This window comes from Bos indicus x Bos taurus, chromosome 7, assembly GCF_003369695.1.
Source record: "Bos indicus x Bos taurus breed Angus x Brahman F1 hybrid chromosome 7, Bos_hybrid_MaternalHap_v2.0, whole genome shotgun sequence".
NCBI classification, from domain to species: domain Eukaryota; kingdom Metazoa; phylum Chordata; class Mammalia; order Artiodactyla; family Bovidae; genus Bos; species Bos indicus x Bos taurus.
Window position 1 is genome coordinate 106,276,609 of NC_040082.1, and position 13,658 is coordinate 106,290,266.

Sequence of the window (13,658 nt, forward strand, 5' to 3'; positions counted from 1 at the left end):
TGCCTCATGAATTGAATGGTTATCTTCACTCTTCATTTCTGATAAACACATGCAAGGTTGTACCTTCCCCCAACCTGCTACTTCCTTCTGAAGAGTTTCTAATTTCAACTCTAATTCTCTTTCATACGGAAAGTTATTAGAAGCCAGTTTTATTTAGGCTGTTGCTTTATGCATGGCACAATGTGGCCAACATGATTTTCCTTTCCTGGGATGGTCCGTGACTTTCCCCATGACCTCATTCATACCATGGTTTTTGTGAACGTTCAACTTCAGTTTGTGTTAAAGAGTAAGTAGCGTCTGGTGAGTATGGCAGTATTTCACGAGGCTTTTGGACTGTCTGCTATTGAGACCACGTATTAGATAAGGTTCCCCATTGCCAGACTGGCCATGAGGTGGCAGTGCACAGCAGGATGCTGGCAGCTCTGTGTGATGTGGCGTGTCCCTGGCGGGCGGCTCTGTATGGAGCTCCTGCTGACGCTCACTACACAGTCAAGGTCTGGCTGGATCTGGGGGAACAGGCTGTGCTGGCTCCCCTGCTGCCCGAGACACTCTGCCGGGCGGCAGCAGCATCCTGTAAGACTGCACCCTAACCAGCCTAGGTTCCCACAGGAGGGAAGGCGGACCAACAGGGATGCGCCAGCTCTCAAGTCAAATGCAGCCCCCATTCACGGCAGAAAGTGGAGTAAATGCCAGGTGACCAGATCCCCACCACAGGAGTCCCTTTTCTGAGGTTGATTCTAATGCCAAGTGCAGGTTCAACACATCAGTCACAAGCCCACTTCCCCCAGCTCTAGTGGAGCATAACATCAAAAGCACAGTGTACTCCTGAGCTAGCCCACCAGGTTCAAATCCCAGTGCAGTCACTCACTAGCTGTGAGATTTACTGAGTCTTTCTGTGCCTCAGTTTCTCCATCTGTAAGATGGGATGCGTGATAACGATAAGTTATTTCACCATGTTGCCGTGAGGCTTGAATTATATACTTTTCGTTATGAAGAAAATGCTTTGGGAAATTCCCTGGTGGGCCAGTGGTTTGGACTTGGTGCTTTCACTGCCAGGACCTGGGTTCGATCCCTGGTTGGGGAATTAATATCTCACAAGACGCACAGCTCAGACATTTAAAAAAAAAAAAAAAAGAGCAGCATCGGTGTGTCATCTCTAGGGATATAACAGTTAACTGTTAAAAGTAGCTTAAAGAACTAAAAGTGACTGTCTCTAAGGAGCAAACTCAGGGACGTCTCTGGCAGACCAGTGGTTAAGACTCCAATCATCTACTGTAGGAGGGGCATGGGTTTGATTCCTGGTTGGGGAATGATCCCACAGGCTGCACTGGCATGGCCAAAAAAAAAAAAGAGTGGAACTGGCATGAGAATGGACCATGGCAGAAACATTTTGCCTTTTGTTATAACATTGATTTTTTTGGTAAATCACATACAAATACCACTTTGACTTAAGAATTTAAACCTAAGTTTGCTTTTTTTTTTTAAACACTGTTTCTTTGCACACTCTTTCTTCTTACAGGCTCTGGGTAACTCTGAAGGAGTTCACAGGTGATCAAATCTCTGAGTCAGCTCCCTAATCTGCTCCTCATTCAGGTTGTTTCTATCAGCCAACCACTGAGATTATTTCAACAATCACATTCTTCAATTCCAAGATCCTCAACTGGCTATTTTCCATAATAAGCAGTTCCTATTTCATAGATATAATATACTATTGTCCATCTAAGACTATTAATCACATATGTATTTTTAGACAATCTTCTTTTTCTTACAGTAACTCTTGTCTTAGGTGTCAGATCTGTTGAGTTTGGTGATTCTCTTTCATGATGCCAATTTTCCTCAAATACATGCTTACTTTTGATTTGCAGGCCCGCCCACCACCACCACACATACCCCCAAGCCTGGCTCTGATTCTGTCCACCACCCCCGGCTGTCAGTGACCGGGAGCCTGTGGGGAGTGTGCAGCGGTCACGAGGCAGGGACACATGCTCCCAGTCCTCTCAGCGTCCCCCTTCCCTCCAGCCCAGTGACCTCGACAATCCCCTGGAAACTGCCCGGGTCTCTCAGGTCTACATGACATCCTACCCAGAGGAACTGGTCCCTGCTTTCATCTGTCAGTCTGAGGCTACCCAGCCTCCTTCCTTCAGCATAAGCACTGGCTGAGACCACAGCGCCTGAGTGTGACTCTCAGCTCTGTCTGTTACTAGCTGTGTATCCTCCAGGCAAGAGGCCTCTTTAAGCCTCAAGTTTTCTGTCTGTCTGTAAAGATGACAACATATCTACTTCAAGAGGTTGTTTATGAGGGTTTGGCCAGCTAGTACTTCAATCAGTAAAGTGCTTAGAACGGTACCAAGTGCACAAAAAGCAAAAGATTTGCTAAATGAAAAGCATTCAATAAGTGATACTGGGGCAATTAGGCTATTGGGTTTTTTTTTAACTTTTAAGTTATATGCCTTATTCAACATATGAACATGACCTCGGTGAATTCAAGAATCCTGTCAAAATAAAAACATAACAATTTCTAACTCTCCTCCCGGCAATCATACTGGTTACCACCAAAGCTCTGGCACCGTTACACAGAAATTTTTACCTTTCAAGCATCTTTAATAATTACAACAGCAAGAACAGAAAATTCAGGGATTTCCCTGCTGGTCCAAATCCACCTACGAATGCAGCAGACACGGGTTTGATCCCTGGTTGGGAAAGATGCCACGTGCCATGCGGCATTAGGCCTATGGGCCACACCTCCTGAGCCCACATACTGCAACTGCTGAAGCCCATGCACCGAGAGCCCATGCTCTGCAACGGAAGTCACACCAATGGAAAACCCGCGCCCTGCAACGAAGGGCCATCCCCGCTCACCACGACTAGAGAAGGCCTGCACACAGCAATAGACACCCAGTGTAGCCAAAAATAAATAAATTAAAAAAATGAATCTACCGTGCTATACAGGGGACACAGGTTCAATAGTTGGTTGGAGAACGAAGATCCCACATGCCGCAGAGAACTAAGCCCACACACAACTACTGAGCCTATATGCCACAACTGGAGTCCACGCGCCTCAAAGACCCCACAGGACGCAACTAAGACTTGACTCAGTCAAGTAAATACATAATTTTTTAAAATTTAAAAAATAAGGGAAGGGCATGTTATTTAAAAAACAAAAAATCTAAAAATCCAACAGAGAGGAATGGCTAAATAAACTGATCATCTATTTTTCAGACCAGTAAACACAGCCATCTGAAATGTCTTCAAAAAGCAGGAAACATGAGCACTTTCCTGTGTAAAAGGAGTTGGGTATATCACAGCATAATTACAACTGCGTGAGAAACCAGAGAGCCTCCAATGAGCAGAAAGACTGCTAACAAATACTCCCCGATGCCAGTGAGTGCCAGTAAGAGCACAGGTGGCTTCACCCAACTTTCTATTCTTCTTCTCCTTTTCTAATAAGCAAATGCTGTATTAATATTTATGGCAGAAACTTTAATTTTAAAAAATTGTTCTATTCAAGCGAAGAGGCAATAAGACAAAAGGAAGACAGTTGAACAGAGAGTAGCAATAAGTCACAAACAACTGCCGTGACGTATGCCTCATCTTACACTCATTCTTTGCACGTGTCTCTCACCTCATCCTCAAATCAGCACAGACAAGGAGTCTGAACCCATAGGAACCTGACCCACCCTCATACTCTTCCTACTGACACACACCACAGCTCAAAATAAACACTTCACTTTCTTCTCTGGACACCATCAGAGCAACAGAAACACTGCCCTGTACTTTACAGGAGGGATTCAGAAGAGCACCATTTAGAGACCTACCAGTAAGCAGGGTCCTCCTGGAGAAGAGCTCTCTCTTTGGGAGACAGGCTGCCTCCAATGACGCGTGCGACCAGCTGGTCAATGATGTCCACCACCTTGTGATCTGCTCGCTGGGGGACCTCTGGAACACACAGAAGGTCTTCTCTGAGAAACACACTGGACCACATGGGGCCTGGGAAGATCAGGATAGAGCCTAAGATGGAGCCTAAGCAGGCACCAGCAACTGAAATCCTCCTTCACAAGAGACCAGCATTGAAGAGGGAAAGGGCCTGTTATTCTACAAACCAATATACAAAATATCCTCTCAAAGGCTATAGTAGCATAATCAATAGGAGAGAAACAGTCGCAAACTTAGTGACTGTACAGAGCAATATTCTATAGAAGGAAATAGTATGTAGCAACTCTTTATCACTTTTTGCATACAGCTTAACTTGTTCACAATATTAAGGAGAAAAGAGAAAGATATAAAATGTAGCTAGGTATAAAATAATGTAAAAAGTATATCTAAACTGTAATTTGCAATATGAAGAAAGAAGAAGAGGTACAAATAAATAGACACACAGAAAAAAAGATTAGACAGGAATATACCAGAAAGTTAACAAAGGTTATCTATGGGTGGTAGATTTAGCAGGGATTTCACTTTTCTGTGTGTTTTATCTATAAAAAATAAACACATGTGATATATAATCAGAAAACATATATAAGCTCACAAAGAAAAATTGTCCAATTAAAAAAGTTAATATTAAAAAACGTCAATACTTCCAAGATAGGTGTTCACAGAAAGCATGTGTTGAATGGTTGAAAAAAAACATTTTTTTAAGTGTGAAGTTCCTTTGATATTTGCTAGTTTTAATAGCGCAGATGGTCTATCTGTTCATTCATTCAATAAAAATCAGCCCTGATCTGGAGAGATTTTCCAGTTTGTTGTGGCATGGTATCGACATTCTCAACATTAGTGTGAGTTCTTAACACAGAACACGTCAATCCTTCAACTGTCATTTCATTTCCCCTCTGAAATTACTTTCTTTTTTTGTTGTTGGCTCTCACTTTATAGAACTGCTAGTTTTACATGATTTTACAAAAACAGTAAGAGCTTCAAAGTCAGAGGCTTTCAAAGACAATGAAATTCGTGCATCACTGCAACCAACTCTAGAGAAGATGACCACAGGTAAGGGCCAGAAAGTGGATCTTACCTTTGGCCCAGCAATCTTTCTGTGGATATCTCCTTTCAAGCAGGATTCACATTTTTTTTTTAATGAAAATAATAGTAAGCAGCAAGAAATTCAACCAAAGATATCATCCCAGCATTTCTAACAGTAATGGAAGTAGTGGCAGCCTGTGCCCCATAAGATGTGGAACTGGCGCCATCTACCTGATGACCAGACAAGGAGCCAACGCTTGGCAGATGCCAATTTCACAGGGACCCAGCTCTGCTCAGGCTCAGAAGCCTTTAATAAAAGGCACTATGACTCCAACATCAAGGGAGATGCAGCAAATGCTGCAGAAACACAGCAAAGAGCCCTTGATAATCCTGTAGAGGAGCAGACTGCAGTGTTCTCAGTACAGCAAGATGGCAGCTCCAGGCACGCGTGCACAGCAGCACAACCAGGGGGTGGTCGCGGGCAACTTTAGGTTGTGGGGGACTTTTTCGTTCCTCTCAGTATCACTGTTACACAGACTTTCCACCCCACTATCTCGGGGGATGTGAGGAAGAGTTCCCACTTCAGCCCTGAGCTCACTTCTGCAAGGCTCCCTCTCTGGCAGTAGGTGTGGCTGCCCAGCCCTAGAGGGACCTGCCCAGTGCCCGTGGCAATCAGGGCTCCACAAGGGTGAAGACTTGAGGAGATTCAGGGACAAATGCAACTTACCAACTTGACTGGAGCAATGGAAGCCAAGAACTGTATCAGAGGAAAAAGGGACTTCCTCAACGGCCACTATGTGTGCTCATGACTTCTGGGCTTTCTGGGCTGTGAGAACATCCATCCTGGGAGTGCAGGGGGAGGGAAAGGGACACTACACAGCCAGTCACTTCTATTTCTATTACCTTCTTCTTTGTCTTTCCCCTCCCCAGTAAGCCAACTCGTTAACTGCAGGTTACCAGGTATACTGAAGTGATCTCTCAACCTCTAGCTAGTCTAGAAAAGTGAGCAGGTGAAAAGGTGCCTCCACTACCTAGCCCTCAGAACAGTTCAGAAATAACCTTCTTGACTCCCCATGCTGGGCTGGGGCCTCTCCTATATCCCCTTAATCCCAGCACAGGAGGGGCTGGGTTTGTGATTTCTTTCCCTCGGAAGCCTGGGGGATCCTTGGAGACTGTGGCCTGTATTTACTTTCAAGTAATAACTCGGGGCTGGGGTTGGAGGGGCGGGGCAGAGAAGGGATACTTTTGGAACAAGGCTTCTTAACCTTGGCTGTAAGATGATACAAACAACCCAGATAATAAAGCAATACTTAAAGAATGAGTGGCAGGCACCTATGAATGAGTGGCAGTCACTGTGAGTTTTCTCCTAAAATTCTGATTTGTTTCCAACTGGCTAAAGAACTTCTATGTAAAAATATCAGAAAGTGAGAGACATTATAAAAAAGCAAACAAATCACAACAACCAGAAACTGCCGCTGCTGTCCTTACCATCACTCAGACCACTCAGCGCCTGGGCCTGAATTTCAGGTTTTGTAGAAGGAACAGCTTTCTCCTCATCTCGGGTCGGCTCGGATTCAGCTTTCTTCACCTGGAGTGGACACCCACTGCTGACCAGCCAGGCCTTCAGGTGATCGATGTACTCTCTCCCAAACAGAGTAGAGTCCTCGAAGTTTGGAAATGCGGCAGGAGATGGAGCTATATCTTGGAGGCCAACAGCTTCCAGGATTTTCTCTTGCCGGAAGGAAGAGGCCAAGGAGAATGTCTGTCCCAGAAGAGCTAAAGACTTCCGGCAGAGAGAATTGGTGGTCTCCAGGGCAATAGCCAAGTCCAGGGGGTTAGTGAGGGTCTTCATCTTCACACTCAGCTCGTAGGCATTGCAGGCCATGAGCAGGGGCGTGACACTCTTCAGCAGCCGGTCTTGTAGTCTCATTATGTATTTATCAAAGGGCTTTATGATTTCAAAAAAGCAATTTTTGGTCTTCACAGCACCTTTGTCTAAAAGCATGTTTAAAAACTCATTATCAACTCTGGGTGTTTTCAAAGCGGAGTGCTTTAAAAATTTGATAGTAAAAAAGCAAAAATCTCTGTGCTCTGGTTTTAAGGAGCATTTGAATGAGGCAAGCATTTTAGCACAGGTTTCTGTTTCAAGTTCAAAGAGAGTCTGGAAAAGTTGGGAAAATTTAACATCATCTTTTATGGTGTGGAATCCTGCCCACTTTATTATTTCTATCCCAAATCTCGAGAAGACATCTGACTTATCTATGATGTCGAAGCTCATCTTTCTCCTGGGAAGCCGGACATCCTTCAGATCAAGCCCCAGAGGGACTTTCCGGGTAGGGAACTGGACTTCTGTCCCTGGGTTGGTCGCCAGGGTCACATCAGGACTTGAGGTGGTTTTCTGGATTTGGTTAGTGCCCTGAGTTTTGGGAGTGATACGACTCATAGTGGGTACCTTTTTCGTGCTCACATTTCTCAGCATGACAAGTTTCCCAACCCCCACCTTAGAAGTGAGCAGGCCTTGAGTCTCCCCCTTTCCCAAGACAGCACCCTCCTGGTCGGCAAGGTTTAGGCCTCGGCCTCTGCCCTGGGCTTGGCTGCTGCCCCTGAGCACAGAGTCTGCCTCCCCTGGACGGTCCCCGTCATAATCATGACTCTCTTTCTCCAAGCACTCTTTCTCAATCAGCCTGGAGGAGCCAAAGTTCCCCAGTAATGCAGAAGGGCCAAAACTATACTCCTGTGACCAAGAGGATTCTTGAGAAACTGAGTGGGCAAAGTCTTGTTCCCAAGAGCCATGGAGTGCAAATTTCCAGTCCTGAGAACGGAAATGTCCCAGTTTCCGGTGGCCAAAGACCTGGTCTCGGGAGTTAGGGTGGGAAAATTCCAGATCCCGACCACATTCTTTGCGAAAGTAGCTGTCTTCACTTACAGAAGGGTTGTTTGACCTGAAGGAAGGTCCTGGAAATATATCACCTCTCAGGCCTTCTCTCCCAGTGTCTCGAGGATGAGTTACAGATGTACCCAGAGTGTACCTGCTGTCACTGTGAATGTCATCAAACATATCTGCTCTGGCTCTTGGGACTGTCCTTAGAAGATCTGAAATAAACAATCCAAAAAGAAACACAAAGGTACGTGTCAGACCAGAGGCTGCAAGTGGGTGATCTGCAGACCACCAGCAGGGTGCTTTCCCAGTCAGAGTGCATTTTAGAAACTCACATGGAAAATATGTGTGGTTTCACTTAAAAACCTAGGTTTCTACTTATGCAAACAGAAGAGCTCTGAGTACTGGGCCTATCTGGCCTGACGACAGTCCATGGAGGCTAGGCAGCAGTGCTGCTCACTCATCCAGATCCTTTGCCCTACCTCTGTTTTACAAGGCTTCCCTGGTGGCTCAGCTGGCAAAGAATCTGCCTGCAATGCAGGAGATCTGGGTTTGATCCCTGGGTTGGGAAGATCCCCTGGAGAAGGAACAGCTACCCACTTCAGTATTCTGGCCTGGAGAGTTCCATGGGGTGGCAGAGTTGGACACAACTAGGAACTTTCACTTTCACTTCACTTTCTGTTTTACAAGCCTTCTTTTAGACTCAGGGATGGGCATTTGGCTCCCAAATAACCTGGTCTTCTTTACTGTGACCAGAACGCTTGTGTATTTCTACTTCTATCACACAGCAGACAGGTTTTCTAGAGGCTGCCTGCCTCCCCTGCTTCCCCTGAGGAACTTCGGCCCACAGTGCCACTGAGGCGGGAGCTACATCTGACACTGCACCCACCACTGCTGGCCGGACCTTAGCTGAGCACCTGATCCAAAGGCGGCTGACAGGCTCCCCCAGAAAGGGTCGTTAAGCCAACCAATACCTGAAGAGAGACTGAGCAAACAAGAGGGAAGGCAGAAGTTAAACAGGCCATGGCAGCAGAAACCACAGTGGAAACTGAACAGTGCGTGCTTTTGTCCTCCACCGTGCAGAAATGAGAAAAATAGCAAACTATGTTTGCATGTGTTCACTCACGCATAAAGAAACTGAAAGGGGAATTCCCTGGCGGTCCAGTGGTTAGGACTCCACGCTTTCACTGCCAAGAACCTGGGTTAAGTCCCTGGTCAGGAAACTGAAATTCCATATGCAGCATGGCAGCCAAAAAGAAAGAAACAGTAAGAAGTCAAAACCAGAAGAGAACTACAGGCACACAGGGACAGAGGGCCTCAGGAGGACATCTGTACAGAGTACCTTTCTTACTTTCTGAACCAGAATCTATTACCTAGTCAAAAAGTCAATCGTAAAAGAGAGAGAAAGATGCCAGTAAGTAGTGACGGGTCAACAGGCCACAGGAAACAAGAGCTTTGAATAAATCCAAGTTTATCTGTCCAACAAGTACTTACTAAGCACCTACTGTATATGGGCACTGATCTAGGCCCTGAAGTTATAGCAGGGAAGACACAGCAAAGTCCCTACTTTCCTGGACTTTTCAGTTGAGGAAGCCAAATAATAAACAAAAAATTCTTCAGGTGTAAGAAAATGCCAAACTGGCGGGAATGTGAAGAGGGAAAGCCATTTTTAAACAGGCTGGTCAGGTGGGCAGCTCTAACAACAATGTATCTGAGTAGCAGAGGCCTGGCGTGAGGGGTCAGAATGTGCAGTTATGGGGAAAGCCTACCAGGTAGAGGGAGTGTGAGGACTAAGCCCTGAGATGAGTACAGGACAAATGTGGTGACAATGGAGAGGGAAGGAGGGACAAAGCGGTGCAGCACCTAGATTCTCCTGCACACTGAAGGCCCGGGGCATCCTGACTTAATTAACCAGGATGAGATGTGACCTGGGCATTAGGGCTTTTAAACAGCCCCCAAAGGATTCTAATGTGCAGCAAAACTGGTGAACTACTATGACAGGAGATGCAAACAGAAGTGGGTGCAAACCAGATCAAGCCAGGCCCTTGACAGGACTCCAGAGTTTACTATGAATGAGACAGAAAGCCATGGGGGGGTTGGAGCAAAAGGATGACCTCACTGGCTGCTGTGTGGGGAACAGACTGCAAGGGACAAGAGTGGAAGTTCCAGCAAGGAGTCCACCAAGATGATCCAGATACTGATGGTTTCCGATGGCCTGGTTACGGTGGGAGCATTAGAGGAAGAGCGGTGGCTGGATTCTGCCCAATAGGACCTAGTTTACAAGGCCTCAGAAAAATGTAGCAGACAGAGAAAGGCTGACCAATGCAGCTCTATGACACAGAGATGGTTCCAGAACCATCTAGTGTCCTACTGGGTTCACAGTCTCCCCCCTCCCCCAACCTTTCTTGAGGTAACTTAAGATATGTGTTAGTGTTTGAGTCTCTAGACAAGATAAACCAATTGAAATCTCCAAATATATATATATATATATATACACACACATATATACATACAGACATAGATATACATACATGTGTTTTTACGTACACACATACACGTATGTACATATGTACACACACATACGTGTTTTTATATGTAAAAACACATGAAGTATTCAGGATTCATATATGGCTAAAAGAATTAAAGGCTGCACAAACCACCACAGATACAGTTACTTCCGAGGAATAAGGAAGCAGCAAAGAGGCTTTTTACATCCTATTCTTTTCTTTGGCCCCACAGTGTGGCATGTGGGATCTCAGTTCCCCAACCAGGGATCAAACCCTGCCTTAGGAGAGTGGAGTCTTAACCACTGGATGGCCAGGGAAGTCCCGACATTCTGTTCTTAACTACTTAATCCTTCCAATCTTTTGTAACAGGAAAGGTTTTGTCTGCTGCTTATACCATTTTTGAAAACTCAGACTTTGGAGACAGCTTCCAAGCCTCAGTTTCTCTGGGTCCAAGCACATAATAAGTTATCCCCACCCCAAGCACTCAGACTCATCCAGCCAACACTGAGGAAGCCTTCTCTACAGCAAGCCTGGCTCAAGGGCTGGTGCAGCAGCACACAGTACAGGCCAAAGGAGGCCTGGAGGAGGCCAGCCCACAGCGGGGACCCAGTACACAGTGTAAATCAATCCAGGCCTACCAGGGCCTCCTGCGGGAAGACACCGGTGCACCAGGTCTTACTGAGGGAGTTCATCACACAGAGCTGAGACGAGGGATTCACAACACAGACAGGCACACAGTATCGGTGAAACAACAGGCCTAAGGCAGAGGATGAGAGCTAAGAGCCTCATGCACTGTGGGGTGGGGCCTCCAGGTTGTCCTGCCATTTACACTAGGACCATTTATTATCCTGCTGACAGGATGCTTCAAAACTTTGCAAAAGGAACGTTTTCAGGCAGGGCCTACATTCAGCAGCTCCACAAGGCTCCAAGGCCCTCCTGTCTTGCATACCAGTTACTTGGCTGCTCCTGCACTTATCTGAGGATGTAAAACCAAAATAGGGAGCCCCAGGAGCCTAAGCTTGGCCTTGGTCCCGCAAAGTTAGCATTAACAGATCTGTGGGGAGAGAAGATTTGAGGGAATGAAGCCAGGAACTGAAAGACATTTCACGAGGAGATTACTGCAATAATCCAGGTAAGACCTGATAAGAGCTCAAACCTGGGTAGTGATAGTGGGCATGGAGTCAGGCAATTTATTTAAGAACCCTTCTTTAGGTGGGGCAGAGTGCCTGGGGAGAAGCTCTGGATAATGACAATACCTCCTTCTACATAATGACTTAACAGGTGGACCAAGAGAAAATTTTATCTCCACTTAAGAAGGTAAAATCTGAGGAGTTGCAGGTTGGGCCCCAATTCTAAATACATGCTCCACCCACCCACCTCACTCCCCCCAAAACCACGTACTTTAATTTACCTTGGGCTTTAAACTGAAGAGTTTCACCTACAGCCTCACCACTGGGGTCCATATATCGGTTAGCTTTTTCCTGCAATACAGCATCAAAAGTCTCCTGTGCGATTCTCCTTGCTGCCATGTTTCTCTGACCTGTAATGAAAAGAGGGGGAAAAAGACACTAAGAGTGACAACTAATGCCCACAAAGCCTGATCTATTCCACTTAATCCTCAGAGTAACCAAGCAGTGATCCATAATCTGGCATGGCACTTCAGAAGAAGGCCGGTTTATTTTAACGGGACCTCTGCCCACATAACCTCACAGGTGTGTGTTGGCTAAGAAAGAGTAAGACAATACTGTTGATCTTGGACAATCTATTTTGCTTCTCTGAGGCCATTTTCTCAGAATCCCTTAAAAGAAGCGCTGTAAAAGCAGCTCTGTCTCCCGGGGCTGCTGAAAGACTGTATGAAGCAACACACACGACAGGAGCTTAAACCTTTACAATGTTTAGGAAAGACATGATTTTTCCCATTTCCATTTTCCTATTTCACAGACATGGCGAAGACGCTCTGAGAGCTAACTTCCCGTCTGACAGAGGCATCTCAGCAAGTGAAGGGAGAAATCCCTGACTAGTGACAATGACCCACTGACAGAGCTTACTCTGTGCCGGCTCCTGTTGAAAGCGAGGGACTCCCACAACACTTCTTGCAACCACCCAATAAACAAGTGGGGCCTCTTATGAATGAAATTACACAGAAGTGCAGAAGGGAGGTTCAGGCTAAGTGACCCATTCAAGGTCAACCAGCCTGGGCTGGAACCTGGGAAACAGGGCATTGGTTGCGGGGACAAAGCCCTGAAGACTGATTAGAAAAAGACTGAGAAGCTATATTGAGAAATCCAGTGGTGGCTTACCCAGCAAGATATTCCTTCCATCTAGAAGCCTCCAACCTCAAAACCCAAGCCTGCCCCTGCCTGACAGTCATTTCTTATGACCATTACCCCCTTTCCCTATCCTTCAGGCCTTTTCCCTGGCCCCCTTGTTCTCTGCTATAGAAGGGCAGGGTGTCCCGGCCAGGTGGTCCAGGATCAATTCAAGTGATCTAACCTCTCCGTGCCTCCGCTTCCCCATCTAAACCGGCAGCTCTTGGTAGGGGTTGCTGTGGGGACCGAACCAGTTAAAAAAATGTCTAAAGAGGCGGAGTCGGCGCCCCGCCGCCGTTATCACCCCACCAGAGGGGCCGCTCCCGGCTCAGGCTGAATGAATGAACGAACAAATGAACCCATTCAGGCACGGCCCGCCTCCTCCCGGCCTTTGAGGTCAAAGAAAAGGGGGCGCCGGGCCTCGAAGGCCGCAGATCGCCCCCCAGGCCGACCCGGCCGCGATGCGTCCGCCGCGCAGTCCGAGGGCCGAGCCCGCTGCGCCATCGTGGAGACCCGGGGTTCCCGGGATCGAGCCCAAACCCCCAACCTCCGGGCCCACCCGCCGACAACGCCTGGGCCCGGGCCTCACCCCGAGCCCACCGCGCGCGGAGCCGCCCCCGCCACCGCCTCAGGCTCCTCACCCGCCGCCGCCACCGCGCGAGGCGGGGACATGCAAATAAGCCAACGGTCTCCGCAGCGCCGCGCCGCGCAGGCGCAGGCCGCGGCCGAGCCTCAAGGCACAGGCGCAGGCGGCCGCCGCCAAAGCCTCTCGCGCAGGCGCACTGCCCAACCTTCAAGGCAGACACTCTCGAGGCAAAAAATTTCTCTCCCTGGACGGGCGGCGACGGGAAGCGACAGGAAAAAGGCGACAGAGACGCCGTCGCCGCAAACCTGTTGGCTCTCTCAGCTTTACCTGTACTCGCGGTCACTCTTGGTCACCCCGGGAGCGGTTCACAGGGCTGACAGAGGCCGAGGCGCGCCCTCGCCAGCGCGCCTGCGCACGTACGG

General features: G+C 47.5%; 1 protein-coding gene across 8 annotated transcripts in view; it reads right to left on the reverse strand.

Moving 5' to 3' along the window:
• The window catches only part of SUGP2 (SURP and G-patch domain containing 2), a 29,327-nt gene extending 15,675 nt beyond the window's left edge, over nucleotides 1-13,652 (reverse strand). Inside the window, exons 1-4 of one of the 8 annotated variants that reach the window (XM_027548353.1) lie at nucleotides 13,564-13,652; nucleotides 11,753-11,881; nucleotides 6,445-8,049; nucleotides 3,816-3,987 (exon numbers count right to left, since the gene is read on the reverse strand). In XM_027548353.1, the coding sequence (XP_027404154.1) occupies nucleotides 3,816-3,987; nucleotides 6,445-8,049; nucleotides 11,753-11,870 (1,895 nt within the window). In that variant the 5' untranslated portion in view covers nucleotides 11,871-11,881; nucleotides 13,564-13,652. Of the gene's footprint in view, nucleotides 1-3,815; nucleotides 3,988-6,444; nucleotides 8,050-11,752; nucleotides 11,882-12,641; nucleotides 13,368-13,563 lie in introns of those variants that run through there. The other 7 variants (XM_027548356.1, XM_027548358.1, XM_027548352.1 and 4 more) reach the window with 7 other exon arrangements.
• Nucleotides 13,653-13,658: the final 6 nt, after the last annotated feature.